The sequence below is a fragment of the Syngnathoides biaculeatus genome, chromosome 1 (genome assembly GCF_019802595.1).
Source record: "Syngnathoides biaculeatus isolate LvHL_M chromosome 1, ASM1980259v1, whole genome shotgun sequence".
NCBI lineage: Eukaryota > Metazoa > Chordata > Actinopteri > Syngnathiformes > Syngnathidae > Syngnathoides > Syngnathoides biaculeatus.
The window spans coordinates 8024106-8048170 of NC_084640.1; the positions used below are offsets into that span (position 1 = coordinate 8024106).

Here is a 24065-nt window from a genome sequence, read left to right on the forward strand (position 1 = left end):
GATTTTTTTTATTGATGTGTAAAACTTTATTGAGTGTAAATTTCCCATTTCCTTCAAGAGGGCTTATTGTGCAAAGAAAGCAAAAATACATGATAAATACTCCAAAATATTCAAATGTGATTTTTGCAGTATGTATGGATGGTGAGTTCTCTTTAAAATACGCATTTGAGGCATGCACACATTTAAGGTGGGGGGGGTGAAGTAGCAAATCTCCAAAGTCCGATCACAAATTCAGTGCTTCCGCCACCTTTCGCTCCTCAGGAATACCATTTACCTGCAAACAAGCAGAGAAAGTATGTTTAGCCTTAATCTTTTTATACTAGTAATCCATTATTTACAAAAGCCTCCTTATGAATCATCATTTGACTCAATAGCCCAAATTAGTCGATGACAATGCCTACCTCCAACCTTCGAAATGTAGACATGACATAACTATCTCCTTTGTTAGCAGTGGAAAAAGAAAAGGTTAGTTTAGTGTAGCATCCACACAGGAAGGGGGCGCTCTTGTCACATTCCACAAAGCAGTGACTCAAATTTACCAAGTATCGCCTAAGAAAAAGCACTACAATCATAAACATTTTTTTTTTTAAATCAGAAATGAGGCTTGGTTTTATTCCTAGAAAGTTTATTTAATAATTAGCATCACACAATCATTGCATAGAACATTTGGATGAAACTTAATTATTCCTACATGCATGTTTTTTGTTATTGTGACGCAAAATGTATTTTGTTTTGGAAGCAATTGGTAACAGTATTCAATGCGTGGAAGATAACACAGAGATAAACAAACAAACCTGATGGCTGTTGTTGCGGTATGGTAATCTGGTTTTGCAGGTTCCTGAAGTCGTGACGACAACAGAGTGAGTAGCAATTCACAAACAACGGCGTAAGAAAACATGTTACAAGCATATTATTACTACATATTTCTCTGCTCCAAGCCAATTAGGACAAATCACACGACAGCTTGAAGCTCTTAATCTGTTTGTATGTTTAAAACTGTAAAAGTCAAGAAAAACATAATTGAAGGTTTCCTGTACTCACGTCTGGGTCTGCATGAGGGGCATGCTGGTGGTCTCGTAGTTGTCCGGGTGGATGGGCGGGACCACCTCGCCGCTGACCGGGTTGAAGACGGGCAGCGTGGACAGCGGCCAGGAGATTTCCCGGTTTTTAGACATGCTGCGCATCTCTTTTGTGGACTTCTGGATGGAGCTGTGGTGGACCAGCTGGATGCTGCAGAGGCCAAAAATCAAACTTTAAATCAAAAAGTGAAACTTGTAATAATGCTACATTAAACAGATTCATACTATATTAATAGTTTTAAGTATTAATCTGTGTTTATTAAGTATTTTACTTTTTTTTTTTAGGGCGAATTACCTTCCATCTGTATTAAAAATAATTTCCATCGGTTATATAGAAACCCTAATTCCACTTGTTAGGATATTGAGAAAAATGTATTTAATGTTCAACGTGATAAACTTTAATTTTTCAAAATATTCACTCATTTAATATTTGATCCTGGCAACACGTTCCAGGGATGTTGTTTTTAATTTAAATTTTACACAACATCACAACTGAGGTTGGTAATATTCGTAATTCATTGAGACGAGAATTTTTATCTGTAGGCTACAAACATCAAAATCATTTAAACACATCCATGAAGTAAAGTTTCACTGTATGAACTGATAAACTAATTGAGATTCACCTGAAGATTACAAAAGAAAAATATATCTCACAAATATTTATAATCTGTTCCTCCACATTTTAGCCGGCCGGATCCCATGTCTGGTCGAATTGCAGTATTGAGCTTCATTTAGACTAAAGTTGTACTTTGCCGCCACCTTGTGGCATCTTTGCGTCAAGATCTTCTTGATGAGAGGTGAGCAGTTTACATTAATAAAAAAAATATTAGCATCTTGGTGCCAAGGAACTACTGTGAAGTATGTTTGAAGTGAGTTTGGGAGCTTTGGCTTGCCACCCTCTTGTGGCTTTGTGGTGCTGAAGAAATTTCATTTCAACAAAGAGATGGATTTGCCATCATCATACGGCATATCGGTGTCAAAAGAAGTAAGTTGAGGTGAACTACGGAGCTTCATTTCAACAAAGGCAGTGCTTTGCCACCATCTTGGCGCACCCTAGAGGCAAATTGAAATATTTCCCGGGCCACAAATTCCGGATTTACGTGATTCGAGGCAGGGCTCGGTTCCCCACTCGTCACCATGGAAAACATATAAAAACGATAGGAATACTGTATGTTTTCCTATAAGATAATATATACTGTGGTGTAAAATCTTTACATTTTGGAGCAGCCCAGTACAATACATATAATACTGACACACTTGAGATGGATGGTGATGAAAAAGCAACATGGAGGACAGAAAAAAAAGGGGGGGGGGGGAAACATGAGAAGAAAAACACTTACAGTGATGTTTGCATGTTTCTTTTTTTCCTAGAAACAAAACAAAGATGGAATGATTTAAATGAGCATGAGCGGTTGCAAAAACAGACAAAAATTACACTCAAATGGACACAACAGTGACAAATAGGATGAAGGGAGCGGCCATCGCTGCCTTTGCAAAAGCCTGCAAAAGGTGAAAGGGCGTTGCCGGGGGCAGCATGGGATTGCTGATGAAAAGCTGCCGCGGCAACTTGGTGTTAAGGAACTATGTTGAAGTGAATTGAGAAAAAAAAGTTATCTTGTGGCAGGTCGATGTCAAGGAACTACAGTGAAAAGAGTTTTAGAGATCTATTCAGCGCTCTGTCACCACCTTGGCGGAGGGAACTATGTTCAAGTGAGTTGAAGAGTTTCATTTACATTTTTAAAAATGCTTTGCTGCTATTACCTGGCATCAAGGAACAATGTTTCAAGAAGTTGACGGGCTTCATTTAGACAAAAACAGTTGTATGCCGCCATCTTGTGGCCTCCATAGGCAATTCGAAGGCTGTTTAGAGGTTCTCCACTCCCAAGAGTTTCAATATCTGCAGCAGGATTGGGGTGACTCGAGTACAAAGAGACCGAGGACACTTACACCCCTTCCCTTCGGCAGCACATGGTGTAGCCCAGCATCAAGAGGAGCGCGAGCGCGACCGCCGAAGGAACGGCCAGCGTCACGACGAAGTCCGTCAGGTAGTCGCGGCTCTTCAGAGACTCGGACGGCGGGTTGTACTCCCCGAATTCAGGCAGGACCCCGGGCCCCGGCTCAGGACGTGCCACGTATACCGGGACTACTTTGTTGATGTCAACCTAAAAAAAAAAAAAAAAAAGTGCGTAAGTGTGAAACAAAACGTGAGATAGCAATAAACCTGAACAAACTCCAAACATGAATTCATGGACTAATCTGTGGAGCTCACCAGAGAGATTTTACACCAGTCGATGTGAAACTGAGCGCGGAACTTCTTGTCGCAGCTGATGACGGGCTCCATTTCCTGACTGCAGCGCAGCTGGTTGTGGGGGTTCTCCACCTCGCGCAGGCACGACGAGAAGGGGACGTCGGCGCCCACCATGACATACACACTATGGAGAGCAAAAAGGGGGTGCAAAATGGCAATTGGGCCCATTTTCACTTAGGGGTGTACTCACTTTTGTTGTGTTGTTGTACCTCTCCGCACGGTGCAGTGTGCACATTACAACAGTAAACATGATAAACATGACGTTCATATTTTCCTACATCCTCACCCTTCCTTCAGGTTATTAATCGGCAGCGGGACGCGCCCGCCGCGGTCCAACGCCGAGGTGATGTTGATGGCGTTGAGGCGCTCGGGCTGCCACACGTTCTTCACGGCCCCCAGGAAGTCTCCCAGCACCTCGCTGGCCAGCATCTCCTCCACGTTCATGTTTTTGACGTAAAACTCGGCCTGGTAGGGCAGCGGGAACTCTACGGCGGGACGAAGAGAGCAGTGGAGGGAATGAGGGCAGATGTTAATCCGTAAAGCTGTGCTGGCTCGGTTCTCCTCATTAGGTCTGATTCCCTTTGGGCCAGATGGGCGATGACATCACTATAAAGGAGGAGTGACGATCGTTTAAATACAGGAAGTGATGCAAGATGTGAACGTACAGATACTAACAGCTGATACAGTACAATACAGTATAACATATACCGTAAATTCCGGCCTATAAGCCGCGACTTTTTTCACACGCTTTCAACCCTGCAGCTTATGCGGTGATGCGGCTAATTTGTGCATTTTTTTCCTAACGGCCGCAAGTGGGCAGTCAAGCGGAAAAGGTAAGAGTGAGACCGGTGGAATATGTGTGCCGAGGAAGTGAGTTTTACCGGTCCGGCCCTGTTCTCGCTGAGCTAGCGTGTTATTGCCGTGTTTCAGTGATTTTTAGCGGTATATTTTGTTGTGTTTTTTTTTTAACCAGCCCTGTTAGCACGGCGCTATGTGCTACTGCCGTGTCTCAGTGATTTTTACTGGTATGTTTTTCTAACCAGCCCTGTTAGCGCGGCACTAGCGTTAGCGTGGCGCCGCTAGCGTTAAACTCTCTGTGTACGGTCTTTCTCTGTAAATATCCCGTGTTTCAATGTGGGCACTTGGGGCTTTTACACAGCTGCGGCGTGCATATGTACCAAATGGTATTTCCTTTACAAATGTACAGAGTGAGGCTTATAATCAGGTGCGCTCTCGAGGCCATGAATTACGTTATTATCTATTATGGTGATGACCCATGGTGTTATACTTGCAATTACAGCCAATATATTTTAGTTGTGACAGCACGGTAGCTCAGCTGGTAAAGCCTTGGCCTCACAGTTCTGAGGACCCGGGTTCGATCCCGGCCCGTGCATGCGTGGGTTTTCTCTGGTTTCCTCCCACATCCCAAAAACATGCAACATTAATTGGACACTAAATTGCCCCGAAGTGTGGGTGTGGCTGTTCGTCTTGATGCGCCCTGCGATTGGGTGGCAACCAGTTCAGGGTGCTACCCGCCTTCTCCCCGTTGACAGCTGGGATAGGCTCCAGCACTCCCCCCGCGAGCCTCGTGAGGATAAGCGGCGAAGAAAATGGATGTCCAGTTGTATTTAAATATATTGATTGGATGCCTCACGGTGTTTTAACTGAATAAATTATTGATTAAGGCGGAATGATTTAATTACTTTAGAGGGGCTCATTACACCATTCCAGAAGTGATTTTGCCCTCAGGATCTAATCGGGGATCTGCTGTGTGTGTGTGTGTGTGTGTGTGTGTGGGGGGGGGGGGGGCGCACACACACACGCGCGTGCTAAGCTCTCACACTGGTGCTTACCCTCGGTGGCCATGATGTTTATGACCAAGTTGTTCCGTGCCGTCTCGAAAGTGCGGCGGTTATAGGCGGTAATCTGCGACACACAGGGGGCGAGGTTTTAAGCTCAGATCAGATCAGCGGAGCTTATACGGCAGAGAAACTCCGTGGCGGCGGGCTGAGACCTAGCCGGAACGCTACGTGGAGGCACATGCTGCGGTCGCTAAGCCTTTCGGGTAGGGGGGGAGAATTTCTACAGTAGCTTACAAATAAAGCAGAAATAACATAATGGAATTAACCCCGCTGAGGAAAACTGTAACATTGCACCATTGTGCTAATTAAAGCAAATCAGCTGAGTCCGGCAAAATTACGTTTCGCCGTATCGCGATCAGGAGGGTCTAATAATTCGACTAGAAGGGTTTATTAGGGGGACGTCAAGTGTTTCTGACATTTGGAATAAATGTAACCAATTTTTCGCCTTATTGAGATAAAAGTCTCCTCACAGGCCACAATCAAGGAAATAACACTTCTTTTTTGTTTAACGCATAAAACAAAGGGCAAAAAAAGATGTACCCTCTCGCGGGCAGCGTCCCAAAACTGGGACGGGTTTGTTATCTGTTCTGTGAAGTGGTACATATGTTTATTATTTAATTCTTATTCTAGAACGACACTTACGCATTAATAATAATGATGGATTAGCATTTTGAAGACAAACTTGGTTGCATACCGACCTTTCTCCCTTTCTTCTCTCGGAAAACGCTCCATGTGTACCTATGTTGGGTCAGGAAGGAAAGGGAAATAACTCTGCGCTAACTTTGACCCATGAGTTATCCTCTCCTGATACCAAATTATGGCTTCAGATTAAAACATTTAAATATTTTGATATACTGCAGGACATAATGCATGAAAATCATGATGTCCCAAAAATGGGACGCTGCCCAGAATAGGTTAAACACTTTTAACCACATTGTCAACATTTCTGAACACAAATAATCAATTTGCAAGCATAAAATGTATCCAAAAATACTGTACTTATTGTTGTTTGTGTACATGCATGTGCTTTTAAGAGGCGGGGCTCGGTGGGGTGGCGTGTAACGTCTGTGTGAGCGTCTGGGTGTGAGCTGTGGCCAACACCAGCTTTTGCATGAGTGTGCCTTTATCATTCTTACGGCATTTATTTTTCCTCCTTAGCGTAGTTGACAAACCTCTATGACGGTGGCCTTGCCCACATGCTCGGCGGTGGGGGAACCGTAGAGCACTCCATCGCTATTAGGAGTCCTCTGGATGTAACGCAGCCAACCGGGCCTGTCTGGGTACCCCAGGAGATTGGTGTTAAAAGTGATGGGATCGTTGGTGGTGTCACCTGGAAGCAGCGTTGCATTCATTAGATCCACTCTAATGTTCTGACAGAGGTCAGCCACCACCTCAATAACGCACATTTCGATCTATCGGACCAAATGTGAAGCGTTGCCAGCAAAGCACTTTCTGGTGCTGAAACAGCACGAACGCCTATTTTGCATTCATACGGCGTGACTTTCGACACCCCTGGCTGAACAGTAATGTATTCCGGCCCACTAAATCACTATATTTGACGACGTGGTTACCTGATTTTGGGTACAGGGGAAACTCCCCTTTGAAGTATTCTCGCTCCAGGACGTGGACGAACAGCACGCCTGCAGACGGGTAGACGTTGCGGTCCGCGTGCGACCTCGACAAGATGGTGATCACTGAAACAGAGTTTGAATATATCAAAATGGTGCCACAAAATCATTTTGCCGGAATACTTTCGTGGCCAATGATTTATTTTATTTGACCTTTTTTTTTTTTTTTTTTATCCAGTTAAGCCATTTGCAATATTGACCTTGCTGCAGACAGAGTGCACAACACTATACAGTGATTAGAAATTAAAAATTTTCATACTGCCCTCCTTGTTATTCACCCACTCAATTGTAAATGCAAACATAACATAAAAAATGTAAACAGTTTAAGCCTGCGGGCCCCGTTTTACCCGGGCCGAGGCCAGCCCCCTCCTTCTGTTTCTTTTACCCACTTATCTTCCTCCGTTATTATTTTCCTGTCTTTTTGCCCTTTTCTTTCTCCCTCAGTGGGTGGGCCCTCTTTCTTTAATCGCCATGGGAGATTGTGTGCACATGGAAGGTAAGAAAAGGAAAAAAGATAGGAGTGGGAAGAGAAAACATTTGCTTGCGGACACACAGTGTGCGAGAGAGAGAGCGAAAGGAAGAAAGCAAGAGAGAGAGAGAGTGCGTCTGCTTTCCCGCAGGCACAGTTTTTAAAAAATATATATTTTTATCCACTCCCCATCAGCATCAAACTGCCATTACTAACATAAGTGCCACTATCACACGTGAAATGGGTTGTTATACCCGCTCTTGTTATGCACCAGTTAGAACTCCCAATGAGAATCTAATGAAAAAAGTAACAGAGGATTGAGTTTTTAATCCATGTCCGTGAAAGAGGAAATCTCCATTGTTAAGGGTGGTTAAAAAAAAAAAAAAAAAATTAGGAGTCACTGTTACAACTCGGATTATTAAAAGAGACACGGCGGCATGTGGCCAAAGTGTCTCACTGTACTCCAAGGGAAGTGAGGAGCGGGTAGAAGTTCAAAGACCAAACGCGTGCATGTTAAACGGGGCGACATCTGAGACAGATGCTGACCTGGCCATATGTCGGCGGTCCCCGAGGGCCCCCCGTCCCAGCTGGCTACGATATATGGCCTTTTAGTCCACACTTGACAAGGTGTTACTGAGGAAAAATCACGCCAGATTTGGGAGAAAAAGCTTTTTTTGCGCTTTGATGTTGGCCAAACATCTAAAAAGGAAGCTTAGAGAGACGCAAGGGCTGCAAATGTGTCATTTCTGATGTTACATTTGGGACTCTGTTTTCCTCCCACATCACAAAAACACGTTTCTTAGGTCAAATGAAGACTCAAAATGTTTTAGGTGTGGGTGGGAATGGTTGTTTTTCTATAGCGCTCGTGCACGTGACGTCACCATTTTCACGGCGCCATATTGCCGGTCAAAAAGAGCTGCTCGACAGTGTGTGTGTGTGTGTGTGTGTGTGTGTGGGGGGGGGGGGGGGTATTGAACCGGAGCAGAATATACACAATGTCCGAGACGAGGCAGATATTAATAGAGATCATTCTATGGAATACCAGCTGAAAAGACCAGAAAACATCAATGGATTTCGGCAATTAAATGTGATCGTTGGTGCACAACCGAATAAGAGTACACACGACTGTGTAGCGATCAGTTCATTTTAGGTCGGACTTATTCTTTTCAATCTCAAATTCCTAAGAAGCATTTATAATGTTAAGTTGGCTCATTTGAGAACAATGCGTATTAAAAAAAAAATGACAGGGAGGGAGGGGAGGGAAGCATGTTGCAGTCAACCTCTCCCCGACAGACGTTTTTTTTTTTTTTTTAAATATGCATTTTCTCAAATGTATTTAAAAAAAACTAAATAAACCGTCAGTCACTAGAGGTTTACTTGGGTTAACGTGTGGCCGCAACACGCTTCGGTGTACGTTGGAGCCGACTCCGTCTTATTTTTTTTAACGCATTGTTCTCAAATGAGCCAACTTGGCATTAAAAGTACTTCTTGGGAAACGCTACGACTCGCTTGTCTTCTTTTTTTTTTCCCCCCAATCATAGCTAATGAATGCGAGTTTGTGTAAAACCAGCCCTCACTTATTTAAATATTGGTATTTGTATTGAATACTGGCTGAAAAGATGGATGGATTCCGGCAAAGGTTAACGTGTCGCCGAACACGCTTCCGCGTTCACGAGCCGTCAAAACCGTCACTATGTGGGATTTATTCCTGATGAGAACAGATCCAGCAACAAAGTATTAAATTAAATTAAGCATTAAATACGCATCCTCTATGCCGAATCTTTCTAACTTTTCCATGTACCGTCATTTATTTTCACCTTATAAATGTCAGACAAGACTCTGGGCGTCGTGCTACAAGACATATTTCCGCGTCATCTCCAACCGACTTAGCATTGAGCAACGCTTAGCTTGACCGGCAATATGGCGACGGAAACAAAAGGCACGTGATTTTATGACGTAGGTGCACGAGCTCTATATTTGCCATGTGATTCGCTGGCGACCAGTCCAGGTGTATCTCCACGTCTCACCCAATTTCAGCAGGGGTGGGGGGAGCACCCGTTCATGGTGAGTATTAGTAGTACATACGGGAAAAAAATAATAATAATAATGTTCAATAAGCTATTTAAACTTTTATGTATATTACAAAACTGCAGTGTTGAATTTACAAGTCGGTTGGGCTTTTCAAACATAAATTTAAATGTGTAAATATCAACGAGCTTCAGCTGCTCCATTAGGTACCTCAGCACACTCTTTGAGCTCCGATCCAAAACTCTTTACACAAAAATAATAATGCTCACTTTTGGGTGACACTGTCATTAAATTCTTACAACGAACGGCTTTCAGTCTAACTGAAAATGACGGCCGCAATAATATTGTTCATTCAATACCTCCCTGGCAACGATGATATTGTTACTGTTCCTATTGTTGTATTAGCAAGCGAGTGTACCTAATGTTGCGGCTGGTAATTGTATCCCTCCAAGGCCGGCTTGAGAGAACTGAGCGAGACAAATCCTCTTACGACGGCAACAATGCCACCCCCGACGTTCCATTCGGGGGGCAAGAATTAAAAACTTGCACGGCGGTTTGTGCCCTCGAGAAAAGCGCAGACGCATTTTGTTCTATTATCCTCCCTTTTGGGCCTCAGCACTTCTTCAGCACACAAAAGGACGAAAGACCTCCACGGTGCACTCATGGTCAAACGCTGTGTTTTCTGCAAGCAGCCCAAATTCCATCTGGTTCAGCCATTTGTTGTACAAGGATGTACAAGGGATATTTTTACATAAATATGTCAATCCATCCATTTTCTGAGCCGCTTATCCTCAACAGGGGTCGCAGGACTGCTGGAGCCAATCCCAGGTATCATTGGGGAGGAGGCGGGGTACACCCTGAACTGGTTGCCAGCCAATCACAGGGCACTACATAAATATAATGATGCTTAATTAAAATAGCACATATTGTAGCGGAACAGTGGATCAGCTGGTAAAGCGGTGGCCTCACAGTTCTGAGGTCCCTAGTTCAATCCCGGACCCGCCTGAGTGGGGTTTTCTCCCCGGCATTCCGGTTTCCTCCCACATCCCAAAATAAACATGCAACATTAATTGGACACTCTAAATTGCCCCTAGGTGTGATTGTGAGTGCGACTGTTTGTCTCGATGTGCCCTGCAATTGGCTGGCAACCAGTTCAGGGTGTGCCCGTTGACAGCTGGGATCGGCTCCAGCACTGCCCGTGACCCTCGTGAGGATAAGCGGCAAAGAAAATGGATGGATGGATATTGTAGTAGAAGTAGTGTAGTGCTTTCAATTAAATATAGGTCGAACGGGATTTGCAAATCATTGTACTCTGTGCTTAACACAATATAGCAACTTCGTTGGAATTGGCGTGGTAATTGTTTCGTGTATAATGCTGAATTGTTTAGCAGCTTATCACAGCGAGCTGATTTACTTTCCTTCGGGGAGGAAAAGGCATAATATCCGATGCTAATTAATTAACGTACTGCGTGCCACGATCTCATTCGTTTAGTCTCGTCCATTAAGACGGTATGGGCGGCTATCAATGACTGATTTACCTGGAGGCTCAAGTTAATGGCATCGAATCGGTTTAGTTGTGGCCTAGTGACTCTTGGCCAAGCCTTTTCTAGATGATAACCCGCACAATTCCTACTGTATATAATACATCACCCATTCCCGGATTGGTTAATGCCTAACCGTCCAACGCAGACAGAGCCGGACTGCTCGAAAAGCAAGTCTAATGCATTGAAAGAAAAAAAGGTTTGGACCGAGTATTCACCATTATTAAAACTGATGTCCATAAATAACTAACAAGCCTTGGGGGGGATTTTGGAAATGGCTAACTTGTTTTTTTTACTCACTTTGCCTTGCCTGACCTTGTTAAAGCACAAGTCTTTAGGTGTAATGCCTCGGCTAAAAATTCCGAGCGCTAACCCAAAGTGGCAGACGGACCTGCACCCAGCAGACGTACAGAAAAAAGTGTGTGTGTGGGGGGGGGGAGCCTTCAGATTCATGTGTGCATGGTGCCCTAGTCAAGAGGAATGCATGTGCTTCTTTGGTGTTCAGCCGGCGAGCAAAGGAAAACAACGATGGCCACTGTTCAGACGAAGTCTTTGGCAATGCGCCCGCGCTGATTGGATGTGAGCGCACAACCTGGAAGTGAAAGTCGCCGGCGTCTCCGATAGCAGACGGCGACGGCAGAAGACAAGAGTGGACAACAGGAATGGTTTAACCTTGGCGAGCTTTGACTGCTTGGAAAAGGTAAGATGAATGAATCAATATTGTGAATAGTAGAAATGGTTTTCTGTGCGACTTTAGCGGTAAAACCGACTTTGTGCAAGGGCACGTTTAACTGTTGGGCCAAGAGCACCACCAGGCTGCGTTAAGATGGCAAACAAGTGACAACATTCATCCCAGTATTAATGGGGGAACCAGTTGAGCATGACACTGTGTTATGACAGCGAGAAGGAGGAAAGGAAGGGGGGGTGTGGGAGGGGGGACAGCGGGTCAACACACGTAGTGCACCACTGCACACACCCACTCACCATCTCTGTACAAAGCTGTGCTCTGCTTCCAGGCCGCGGGTCTCTCCTTTCGGACATTTCCGTCATGCAACGCCATGCGTCTGGCGTTGCTGCCGTAAGCAATGTAAACTGGAGGATCAATGGATGAAAGCACTTGTGGATCAAGGATGTTGTTCAGTGGCCATTTTTGAATCACACACAGCATTATTATTAATGCTGTACATTAAGTCATTAGTTGCTTGTAATATCTCAGCATTATTGTTTATGACGTGACAATTTGAAGTTTTGGTACAGATTTGAGCAAAAATCATAAAAGTTGATAAATATGTTTTGCCTTCGCAGGCCACATTAAATCATGCGGCGGGCCGGATCTGGCCCCCGGGCCTTGAGTTTGACACCTGTGTGCTAGACTGTGACTATTCTCTGGTTTGGGAATGGTTCGAATGACCTAAAAGGCTTACTTTCCCTCCTTTTTGGACACTGAACTCAACACTTGCTGGTGATACTACAAAATAAGTATACCAGATATTACAATTTGTGTCATTTGGGGTTATCAGATGTGAAGGTAGAAATGATTAGCTTTCATTTAATTTGTCGAAATATTATTTATTTAACGAAAAAGTATCTTTGCTCTTCTATCTATGACAACGCTGTATGACAGGCAGAACTACGACATGCCGTTCCACTACAACAAAACCACCACAGATGATCAATATCTTAGAATACAGTGACACCTGGCATATGTGCAGTTCATCTTTGAGATTTTTTTTTTTTTTATAGTTAACCTATCATTTTTAGTCTCAGGAAAAACTCCCCAATTCATCTTTTCCACAGAGGACACCATCAAGTTGGATCTTGAAGAGAAGCAACCAGCGACATTTTAACGTGTTGCAGCACGGAGCGCACATCACTCTGATGATCAATCGTTGATGGCGGGAAGATCAAATCTATTTCCCTTGAAAATTATTCATTAGTAGAGATGGGGGAGGGTTGGATTGCTTGGATGCCCTCCCGACACCTCCCAGGCGCCCAACCCCGTACCCCGTCCACGCCACTGCAAGTAACTACGTTGAGGTTTAGCTGCGCTGTTGATGAGCTCCATTTTATGATACTAGTCCTTTGCTGCCACCTTATGACTTCAATGATAAACTCTTTGGTAGAAGGTAGAAAATAGTTGTGACAGGGCTCACTCCCTTTGATATAGCAAAGATCCATTCACTTTCTGCTATATGATGTTTGTGTGGCGAGAGTTTTATCATCTAAAATATGTGCATTAGCTTAGTAATGGTTGGGATGAACAGGGATACACAGTACCTGGTTTTATAAATAGACAACCTTGTTGTATTGGCCCACAATGTCTTTTAAAAACTCAAGGTACTATGATGATATTTTATAATGGAAATAAATGCTAAAATGACAAGCTTGCTGAGAGTATGTTTAGCTCAGATTTTTGTCTTTAAGTTAGTGTAGTATTTTGTATAGTATAAAGAAATACTAATGGTTGCGTGGCCACAATCAAAACAAAGCACGTCAGCGTACATGATGAACACTTAATTTGATTTGGGGTATAAGGTGAATAAGGTGACGCGAAACAGCAACGAGTATCATGGTGAAGACACGTCGTAATACAGTATTGGACGTTTAGAGTTGAAACCACTCCACCCGAGGAGCGCTATTTTAGATGTTAAGCTTTTTTTTTTTCCATGACTCCGCCGCTGCGGCTACACGCAAGGCTAACTACGCAGCTAGCAGGCTAGCTAGCAGCGATGGACACGCATCGAAGGTCCGACATTTGTCGGCTTCACCGTTACGTACCCGTGGCGAGCCACACCGCGACGGCTGCAGCAGACATGGCGCTCATCGTCCCGCTCGTAAGTCTCACATGAAGCTAGAGTCTTGCGTCCGAATCGTCACTGGGGTTGACAGCCATGGTGCTAAAGCATCCCGCACAGCATTCCTTCCTCCTCCTCCGCCTCCTTCCTTGGCAGGAGCACACAGCGGCACTTCTCAGTGGCTCGACATCTGCGTGGAAAAAACCACGGTTGTCTCCTAAGCGGGCAAACTATGCTGTGGAAACATGGAACATTCTGGACGCCACACTTGAACTAATGTAGGGAGAAGAGTTATACATTAATTCCGTTTTAAATGTATGTGATAGCTATTTATCTACTCGTTTCACCTAAAACAAAGTTAGAGTAATGTTATGGAAACAAGCAGATTTATTAAAGTAAGAGGACAACACATCCAAACAATGATTATGATGTCATGGCATCACCGGAAGATCATAAAGTGGCTGTTAAAAAGCATCCAATTTTGCTGTTAAATGTCATCTCCCAAAGTGCTGCTGAAAGCTGGCACAGGTGTCAAACTTATAGATCAGGCCCTCTCACTGTCATTTTGGGTGGCGCCTAGGAGTTTCCCCATAAATTATTCACTTCTGTTCAAAACTAGCCAGAAATTATGATTACTGAATGCAAGAGTAATTAGGTAAAACTATAAGTGTTCCTACACAAAAACTTGGCAGTCATGTATGCATACCCTCAGTGGTTAGATCAGGGGTCACCAATGCGAACCCTGCGGGCGAATGGTAGCCCGCTAGGACCCTGTAAGGCGCCCGCGAGGTATGTTCTAAAAATACCATGGGCCACAAACTGTTACTATTATTTGTGCTTTAAATTCTGAATCTGACTTGCTTACGGGAATTAAAATTTTAAAATACCTTTAATGTCATTTACTACAATAAATTATGTACGTGTAATGAACTGAGTCTGAAATTTGCCGCAAACACGTCACGTACTCTTTCAGTAGCCCTCAGCCTCAAAAAGGTTGCTGAGCCCCGAGTCGATCGTCTTGAGACCTGATCAACAACAACCCTGCGGACAATTGATCATGTTTGGGCCCTCCATGCAGTCTTGATGCGACGTGTAGTTTATTAACACAACTTGAACAATTTGATCTGGCTAACATGCATTAGGCGCACACTTCATGCTTGCTCACCAAGCTGGTTCACATCTACTGGCTGTGTGTTGCACTTTCTCTTCTCACACGATCACGATTATTTTTGTGTGCTAAGCAACATCACATCACCAGCACTTAAGCTGTATATGAATGCACTATAATGATCATTGTATAGGTCAACACGTTAAGATGTATAATAATGAAGCGAATAAAGAGTTTGCAAAAGGGGCCTTGGTTTGATAAATGTCGCCCAAACGCGCAATGTTATCAAGCTTAGCGTTTAGCTTGTCTGCCTCGTAGTCAAAAGTCGAAAGCTCTCAGGTCTGAATTGCTTGGGCCCTTCCGTGTGGAGTTTCTATGTTCTCCCTATGCTCTTTCTACACCAATAAAACACATTACACATTCGGTTCTAAATTGTCAATATTTGTGAAACTGAGTGTAGCTGTAAAGCACAGGTGTCAAACTCAAAGCCCGGGGGCCAGATCCAGCCAGCCACACAATTTTATGTGTCCCGCGTAGCCAAATCTAGAGCGTCAATTTCAATGATTCTAGTAAAAATCTGTAAAAAAAAATTCAAATTGTCATGCATCATAAATGATAAAGTTGAGATATTACTAGCATTTTTGGGTTACCAAACATGAATCGTCGAAAACACATTACCCTTGATTTCTGATTCCAAAAGTAGATCACAAATTTGATGATGTAAATATGATTAAATGTTTGCATTGTTTCACAGTCATAACGGCCTTCTGAGGGAAAACCAGAACCACAACGTGGCCCGCTGGGAAAAATGAGTTTGACACCCCTGCTGTGAAGCGTTGGCCTCACGGTTCTGAGGACTCGGTTCAATCCCGGCCCGATCCTGTGTGGAGTTTTTGCATGTTCTCCCCTTGCTTGCATGGGCTTTCTCTGGGTACTTCGGCTTTAACTCAGCTGCAGCGGCAAGCGCTACAGAAAATGGAAAAATAATAATAGCTATAACTTAATATTTGTGGCTCATTTTATTTATTTATTTTTTGGGTACCATTTTTGCTAATTCTCTGTTGTTCCGAACTTTGTCTTCTCGCCGCTTAGCCGCGGTGGTCCTTGACCCTGTTTACCCCACCCACTCATGATGATGTGCAGCAGGCAACGCGTGAAGTTGAAGAAGCTGCGTGCTGCTATTTGTGCCTGCAAATGTGACTGCAGCCCACCACCGCGCAGCAAGCTTACTGGACCAAACCATTCCAGCTCGCCGGGTTCTAACCGGTTGCTTTCATCTGGTTTCGTTGGTATATAGATGTTGTTTGATTTATTACTGAAGGATTTGGGACGCCGCCGCCATGTGGACGCTGCGGCCGAGAGGCTCCGGCGAGATGCGCGATCAAGCCGCGCCGGTACCCCGGCGGTAAAAGCGGCAGCATCACCCGCCGCCTGCAATGGCGCTGTAAGCAGCTCCAGTCAAGAGTGCATCCTCATACTCCGCTCCGTAGTGGCCATTCCGCCCGGGACGCCGGACTAGCGTGAGATCGAAATGGTGCTTTCGAAAGGTTCTGCGGCGAGAGCGTCGGTGTTTTTGCTTTGGCTCACTTCAAATGTGCGGGTTTCACTTCTTGTCCATCACGCGTCAAAAGGAGACGAAGCGTCGAACGTAAGTGGGACTCTTTTGTTTTTGTTTCTCTGTGGCGTTGTGGTTGCGCCTTTTAACTATTTTATTTTATTTTTTTTTACGTGCTTAGTGTTGTGTTTATCTCCTTCCGTTCAAATAGACGCGTAAAGATAACCCGAGCCGTCGTATTGTATGCGGTGTGCCTGATGTGCGTCGGCACAGCTTGTTTATCTCCTCCATAATTATTATCAAATAAAGCAACTTCACTTTGCCCACTGCAGTGCGCGACATAATCAGACCAGTTACCCAAGACTCTTATTTGAATATAAACAATGTGCTTTTTTTTTTTTTTTTGCACACAACATTCCACACAGCTGAGTCCAGCGTGGTAAACAATGAATATAAAAACAGCACATCTAGATTTCAGACCATGCTGCTGCACGCCTCAGCTCAGTGTGTGTGTTGTATGTACTGCGTGCCTCCTCCCCCTGGAATGCATTGCAAAGCAGGATTAAACATTAATGGTCGGTGGTATGGAATATTTAACTACTGTTGCCTTCCATCTACGTTGTGGGTAGAACCTGCTGTTCGTTTCGTGTATTTCGTATTAAATGTACATTATTACTATGACTGCTTATGTATACATTTTTACCATCAAGGTTAAACCAGTGACAATATCATATAAATTGTGATGTAACAGTCAGATACTTGTGTTGTTATACATTTTGAATATCCATCCATCTATTTTCCAAGCCGCTTATCCTCACAAGATTCCATTTGTGGATTAATGCTACGGGGCTGTTAAGGTCCTGTAAGATTCTATATGTTTTGGAAATTGCATGGAAGACTGGATGGATCAATGATCTGAGGTCCCATAATGGCCCATATTGTATATAATGTTCTCCGCCCTTGGTTCACAGAATGAAATTAGTCATTAGTCATCGAGTTTCTCTTCACAGCACTATCATTTCATTGTTTGCTTTGCCCAGTTTGCGATGATGAAATGACAGGAATGTCTTCTGTAAATGATGTAGCCTAACGGCATGCCTCTGCCTCTGCAGGTGGTAGCAGGCCTGAAAGGATTCTAAAACGACATCGATTGGACTGGATTTGGCAGCACTGCAGTAGGTCAAAGCGAACGCTCAGTCCTGAGTTCTAACGAGGCCAAGGCGATGCTGACAGCCTCGCTGAATCCAAAGACATCATAATGCTGAAGACGGAGGCCACGGGGGAGAGGACCAGCCTCCGGAGTGCCTCCCCGCACCGTAATGCCTACCGGGCTGAGTTTCAGGCCCTCAAGAAGGCCTTCGATCAGCCTCAAACAGACGGAAACTCCAAGCCCAAGGACCTCGAACGAGGGAAACAACCAAGGGGCCGCCAGTATGGCACGCACGTCAGCCGCATTAAAGACATGTTCATGCAGATGGGCTCAGAAAGCGCAAGTATCAAGTCAAGGGGTCAAGATGATACCTCACCCCAGAAGCTGGTCAAGCCAACCAACTTCATTAACAAGGCTGATGGATCGGTGATAAAACTCCAGCATTCCGCGTCGGCTGAAAGGGTAGGAGGTGCCGGAGCAAAATTCTCTGAAACCAGGAAGTTGTTTGAACAGCATTCACGTGACCAGTCCCAATCACCAGTCTACCCCTATGGACGTGATAAAAGGGGTTCCCACGAGCACCTCGACGATTGGCGGGGCGCAAGGTCTAACAGAGGCAGTACGGACTCGCTGGACTCACTGTGCTCCAGAACGGAGGCGTCCTCGCCAACTGTTAGCCAACTGAGTGCTGTTTTTGAAAATGCCGACCAACACAACCAGGGTACGCCCTTCAGAGGAGTCGGCAGACGGGCCTTATACTCGCCAGATGGATTCCATCGCCAAGGAGGGGATCTCAGCGAGGACGATGCGCGACAATCTCCAATTCGGGGAACTTACCGCAACAGGATAGGGGGGAAGTTTCCGTCATCTCTGTCCGCTGAGGACCTGCTGAGTCCGAGTCCTGGGGGCGAGACTGCAGAGGGGAAGCTAATCCTCCGAGACAAGGAAGCCCAAGATAAAGCTGATAAGAGGCAACTATCCGATGGCACCACAAATGGAAGTCAGGTGAATGGCTCCTGCGATGAGGATGACAAACACTCGGCAAAAATACAATATATTGAGGATGATAATGACGGATCAATCACTACAAATGATGATGTGATTACCAAGAAGACTTTTGAGGATGCAACCCTCGAGCCAAAAACCACACAAACTGCTCCGGCTGGGGAAAACCAAGAGGATCCTACCAGAGAAGACACGTCTCCTGAATCTCCCAAAGACCAGACGGACGACCCCGACGAGGAATACACGGGGAACGAGCGGGTCTTTTTTAACGCCGATGGGGACGCGTGTTACCAGGGTTGGGGGGAAAGTTGTACTGACCCCGAGGATGATCTTTACGGAGACGACGAAGATATCGTCTATGACCCCGGCTCTGACATGAGAGAGATTCCTGGTCTGCCGGAAGAAAACATAGAGGACATCCCCAAAACAAGGAAGATTCGCTTCAGCACTGCTCCTATTACCGTAAGTCTGGCGCCGATCAAAAGCCTAAACGCTTTTAGGTCGTCACGATACCAGATTAGGAAGCAAATATTGTCGCCAAAACTTACTACTCGGCTCATATTTCACGAAACCGTTTTGAGTTTTCACTTATAGTACATCTTTATGAACCTTGTCCTTGTTATACCTCAATACAGGGATCTATCTTTGCGCTCCTCTTTTATGATACTAGATGAAGTAGCAAATGATCATGTATCTACATTAAATCTGTTGCGCTCAGGCGACCATGCAGGCCTGTGGCTATTTTATGATCCAAAGCTTGAGGGTTAAAGCATCTGTCCCCCTGGGAAATTGTGTTCACAGGCGGAGCATCTGTGCATGTGTTAGCTGTGCCGCTTGTGTGCCTACACAATTTTCACACTTGCTCGTGTTTAGATTTTCGAACCAGTTTGTCACTTCCAATCGCGGCCTTGTTTTGAACAGGATTTCATCAGGAATATGTAGAAGTGGTGGTCAAGCACTATTTCCAGTACTGTACTTGTTATTTACAAGTTGTGTCCTAGTAGATGTTACGTCAACGGAGTTTTGTGCGTATGCTGCACATGTCGGACACAATGAGGTGAGTGTAGTTTGTGGATTGTAAAAATGGATTTGGAAGATTACGGGAAATATTTTCCGCCCGTAATCCTTGAGCCTTTCGAATCAATAAGCTTAACATTCGTGGTAGTAAACATCATATTTTAGGAAGCCTTCTGGACCTTACTTGTGTGATGATTCTGAAATTGCGTTGTTGGTCTGATTGGGTGTGGTGAGTCGGGGTATGAAATCGACTGTATTGATACAACTATCGATATTCTGCTTCCACGTATAGATTGTCTGTCTGGAGAAGAGTAGGCCAGCGCCGATTTCCTGTTCCAATGCAATTTGTTTATGATTTATCTGAACACAATGTCGAGTGATAGAGCCGAAAGTGTGCTTATTATTCACTTAAATGTAATCGTACTTACTTATTTTTATGATCTAGTGCACTTGTACAATTGGAAAAGATGTTCCATAACTTTATTTATTTATTCTGAACTACTGAGTGCATAATTTATAGATGCTACTAACAGGAAAGCACAAAAATGCTACTATAATTTTTTTTTATATATATCATGCATTTTTATTTCCTTTTAAAACAATTACTTGGTGTCATGTGTATGCCATACGGTTGTCAAAATACTGTTAAGGATCAAGAATTGCTTCCTAATTTGGACCCCCCATTAGCCTGTTTGAAGGGCCGGTCCTGTCTCATGCAGGTGAGAAATTGTTTGCACTGCCTCCTCTCCCGCTGGGCCAGAGCTAAGTATGAATTTTGTTACTATGACGATGAGCTGGGGACTAGGGCAAGGTGCATGTTAAACCCTGAGTCCAAAAAAAAAAAAAAAAAAAAAGTGTGGATTTTGAAGCATTGTCAGCACAGATCGAATTTTCCCTCATCAGCAGGTTTCTAGATAACAGATAGGTGTAGTTAGTATCGGATTCATACATGTGGCGCATGCAGTGGACACCTCACGCAACACAACCCATACTACAGTTTTACACTTGAGGCATAGGTAGGCACTCCGGAAACTAACTTATTTGCATCCAAGAATTTAAAACGTTCATTTTACGTGCCCTTTAAATCATTGTAACTGTATCGGAATTGATTACAAAAAGGCCCGAAAACCTTTTGTGGAATCTTTTACCACAGACACATTGATGTGACATGAAACCATGTCAGACGGATTGCAAACCTATCGCAGTGTCGTGGATCAATCCCATTTACATGCTGTAATGAAGCCGGACCATCGGGTCTGTTACTCTTACACAGCAAAGGTTGTTTCGCTAATTAACTTGTACTATCGGTAATCGCAAAAATCACTTTCAGTTATTGGCTTTTGGGGTAATAATGAAAACATAAACGTATAAACACATTCAGGTACACACTGTATTGTTGTTTGTTTAATGGCTCATATTTTCCAAGAAAGCCACAGACGGGTTATTCATCATATGGAATATTTAGGACAAGCGCTGGCCACCTTTGACACACTCAGCCTCACAACCAGACTGCCCCCCCTCACCCCTTTCATCCCCATTATGCAACCCCCGCCCCTCTGCAGACAAACATGGTCGCGTCTTTTGTTCGTCCATATAGCGAGATAGACAAAAGACGTGTTCTCAAGCTCTGCACGAGTCCAGCGTGACCCCAGGGGGAGGACACTGCAAGAGCCGATCTGGGCACGAGGAAAAGAATGTAAAAAAACACCAGTGAACACCTTTGAATCTCAACAGTTTTTGTAATATTTCTTAGTGCTGTTCCCTAAAGCGGATAAATCATTTTAACATCCAAGCTTTGCAGCCTTAATTGACTTCGAAATCAGGCGGCCAGCTGTTAAGAAGAGTTTGTAAACAGCACACTCAACCTCTGGTTAAGAAGACCTTTTTTTTAGAACAGCCATTAAAGCATCACGCGTACTTTTATGGTGTGGACATGTTATTGCAGGTACACTTGTACGTGAATGATAGCAAATGTGCATAGAATATTGTAAACCTGTATAAAATTTACGTGTGAGTTCAAAGGTATGGAGTCTCAGTAAAAACAGAGGAAATGAGGAAAAACACGGAAGATCCAACTATAGCTTTTTTATTATTGTGGTTGTAGTTGAGCGGTAACCCGATTAGGTCCATGTTAAGGGCAAAACATTAGAAACTTGCCAGTTGGAACGTCACCCGAAATTGTGAATTAGCATCTTGAGATTTGTTGATGCAGGTCTTGTTTGGTCCATCTATCCCTCCATCCACCTTCTACCGCTTCCCCGGGTCGGGTCGTGGGGGAAGTAGCTTCAGGAGGGATACCCAGACATCCCTTTCCCCAGCCACTTCTTCCTGCTCTTCCGGAGGGATCCCGAGGTGTTCCCAAGCCACCTGAGAGACAGTCTCTCCAGCGTCTCCTGGGTCATCCCTGGGGTCTCTTTTCAGTGGGACATGCCCAGAACACCTCACCCGGGAGGGGTCCGGCAGGCATATGAATCAGATGTCCCAGGCACCTCATCTGGCTCCTCTCAATGCAGAGGAGTAGCGGCTCGATACTGAGCCCCTCCCGGATGACCGAGCTTCTCACCCTACCTCTAAGGGAGAGCCCGGACACCCTGCAGAGGAAACTCATTTCAGCCGCTTGTATCCGGGATCTTGTTCTTTCGGTCACGACCCACAGCTCGTGCCCATAGGTGAGGGTAGGAACGTAGATCGACCGTTAAATTGAGCGCTTCGCCTTTCGACTTAGCTCCTTCGTTACCACAATGGACCGATACAAAGTCTGCATCACTGCAGACGCTGCACCGATCCGTCTGTCGATCTCCCGCTCCATTCTTCCCTCACTCGGGAACAAGACCCGAAGATACTTGAACTCCTCCACTTGGGGCAGGATCTCATCCCCGACCCAGAGGTGGCACGCCACTCTTTTCCGGCTGAGGCCCATGGTCTCAGATTTGGAACCGCTGATTCTCATCACAGGTCTTGTTTTAGATTTCCTTAAATCGTGCCCGCAGTTGCTGCTTCTGGCATGTGCAGTCCATTCCACTGCACATGATGGCATTGCTTGGTGGAGGGTGAGAGGGTAGCTATAAAATTACTGCCACGGTGTGCAGGTGTACCTAATGTAGTGCCCAGTGACCGTATCTCGGTTCCTTCCGCATCCTTTCATCGAGCCGCAACGTTTTGACCCACTGAGAAGTGACTTTAGTGGGCTACGTGAGGAAAAGGCACCGCGTCTTCCCGAAGGCACTGACCTACAGAAAAGAATCGTATCACGTGCTCATTCAAGCAACTGGTTCTCATCCTTGGCATGAGTATCTCTACGTCGCCTGCTCACTTCTCCTCGGATTGATGTGGCACCGCCAAAGTCACGCTTTTGATGCCCTAATTCCACACTGCGACGCTTTTGCAACCATGAGGAACTATTGAGAATAGAGCGTTTCATCGGGGCGTATCGCACTCATCTTCTTCCACTTTCTCCCGTGCGCTTTTCAGGGTGGTAAACTGCCCCGATCAAACAACCGTCTCGTTTTTTTCATTGTGTTTACTTCCTCTCTTTGATCGGATCACGCCACAGGAGTTTGACAGAGGAGAGCCTCTGTACTGTATGCAGTGTTTGCCCTCCCCCCCCCCCCCCTATCTGAACACCATTCACGCAGGGCATTTGGTCTCTTTCGAAATTTTGATTCAAATATGGAGCCTCGGGTAAACGGCGGCATTAAGGGTTTCTCCACTGTGCGTGCTGGCAATCACCGGATCATAAAAAAAAAACTGCATTTGTGTATTAGAATGGACTGCTGCTCCATTTGGGGACTGCTGAGTAGCCTCATCAATTTGATAGATGTGTGTCAGTCCTCTTCCCTGTGGCAATCTGTCTGGCTACAGGAGTCTGGACTACATTATTTAACTGGTGTGGTTAGTCATAAAACCGCACCGGGCTATTCTTTTACTGAATAATTGTGCCATTTGTTGATGAATGTTTTACATTCTGCAATTGAGCTGGAAGGTGGTCTGATTTCCACAAAGGGGAATTTAAGGTCATGTTCCTCAGATTATTACTGCACCACGCAGGTTTTTAGAACAGAAACTGTTGCAGACATTCACTTGCCAAAGAACCTTTCCGAATCGCTGCAGTGCAACATTTCACATCGTGTACTTTCGTGGAGCATGAAGGAATACAAAAGTGTTTCCTTCTCGTCTATTTGCTGATGCTTAGAAACTGAGAAAATGGAAACTTAACAACTTCTCTGTGCCATTTTCCGCTCACTTAGGATTTGGAAAGTTATGTCTGACGATCTGGCTCTTCATCTCGAGCGAGACGTTTAAAAGCCACGTTAACCACATCGACACGAGCTTCTGGCTTATTCTTAATTTTAGGATATGCACTAAATCACCGTTATATCCTTAGCTGTTTTATCTGGAGCATCTCTTAATACGGGCTTGTGATTCCCAAACTGAAATGAGGTGGGACCCCAGCCAAGAACTTTCAGACCATGCTCTGATAGAGAGGATTACTCTACTTTAGTGGTGTCCCTCTTTTGGAC

The 24065-nt window shown here is 44.7% G+C and overlaps 2 protein-coding genes across 7 annotated transcripts in view; one reads left to right on the forward strand and one right to left on the reverse strand.

Moving 5' to 3' along the window:
* Nucleotides 1-14: 14 nt before the first annotated feature.
* On the reverse strand, nucleotides 15-13911 carry sgce (sarcoglycan, epsilon). 2 transcript variants are annotated; one of them, XM_061813476.1, is made up of 12 exons: nucleotides 13694-13911; nucleotides 6821-6943; nucleotides 6422-6579; nucleotides 5241-5313; nucleotides 3674-3872; nucleotides 3349-3511; nucleotides 3027-3241; nucleotides 2420-2446; nucleotides 1042-1230; nucleotides 795-838; nucleotides 402-439; nucleotides 15-274 (listed from the first exon to the last, which is right to left on the reverse strand). In XM_061813476.1, the coding sequence occupies exons 1-12, from the start codon at nucleotides 13737-13739 to the stop codon at nucleotides 224-226; spliced, it is 1326 nt and encodes a 441-aa protein (XP_061669460.1). In that variant the 5' UTR covers nucleotides 13740-13911; the 3' UTR covers nucleotides 15-223. The 2 variants fall into 2 exon arrangements, with proteins under 2 accessions (XP_061669460.1, XP_061669469.1); XM_061813485.1 differs by lacking the exon at nucleotides 402-439 and having other exon boundaries at nucleotides 20-274; nucleotides 13694-13882.
* The window catches only part of ppp1r9a (protein phosphatase 1, regulatory subunit 9A), a 42233-nt gene continuing 29716 nt past the window's right edge, over nucleotides 11549-24065 (forward strand). For 2 of the 5 annotated variants that reach the window (XM_061813361.1, XM_061813366.1), the window contains exons 1-3: nucleotides 11549-11615; nucleotides 13611-13749; nucleotides 17486-18990. In XM_061813361.1, the coding sequence (XP_061669345.1) occupies nucleotides 17632-18990 (1359 nt within the window). In that variant the 5' untranslated portion in view covers nucleotides 11549-11615; nucleotides 13611-13749; nucleotides 17486-17631. Of the gene's footprint in view, nucleotides 11616-13610; nucleotides 13750-13871; nucleotides 13989-14457; nucleotides 14500-15910; nucleotides 16467-17485; nucleotides 18991-24065 lie in introns of those variants that run through there. The other 3 variants (XM_061813363.1, XM_061813362.1, XM_061813365.1) reach the window with 3 other exon arrangements.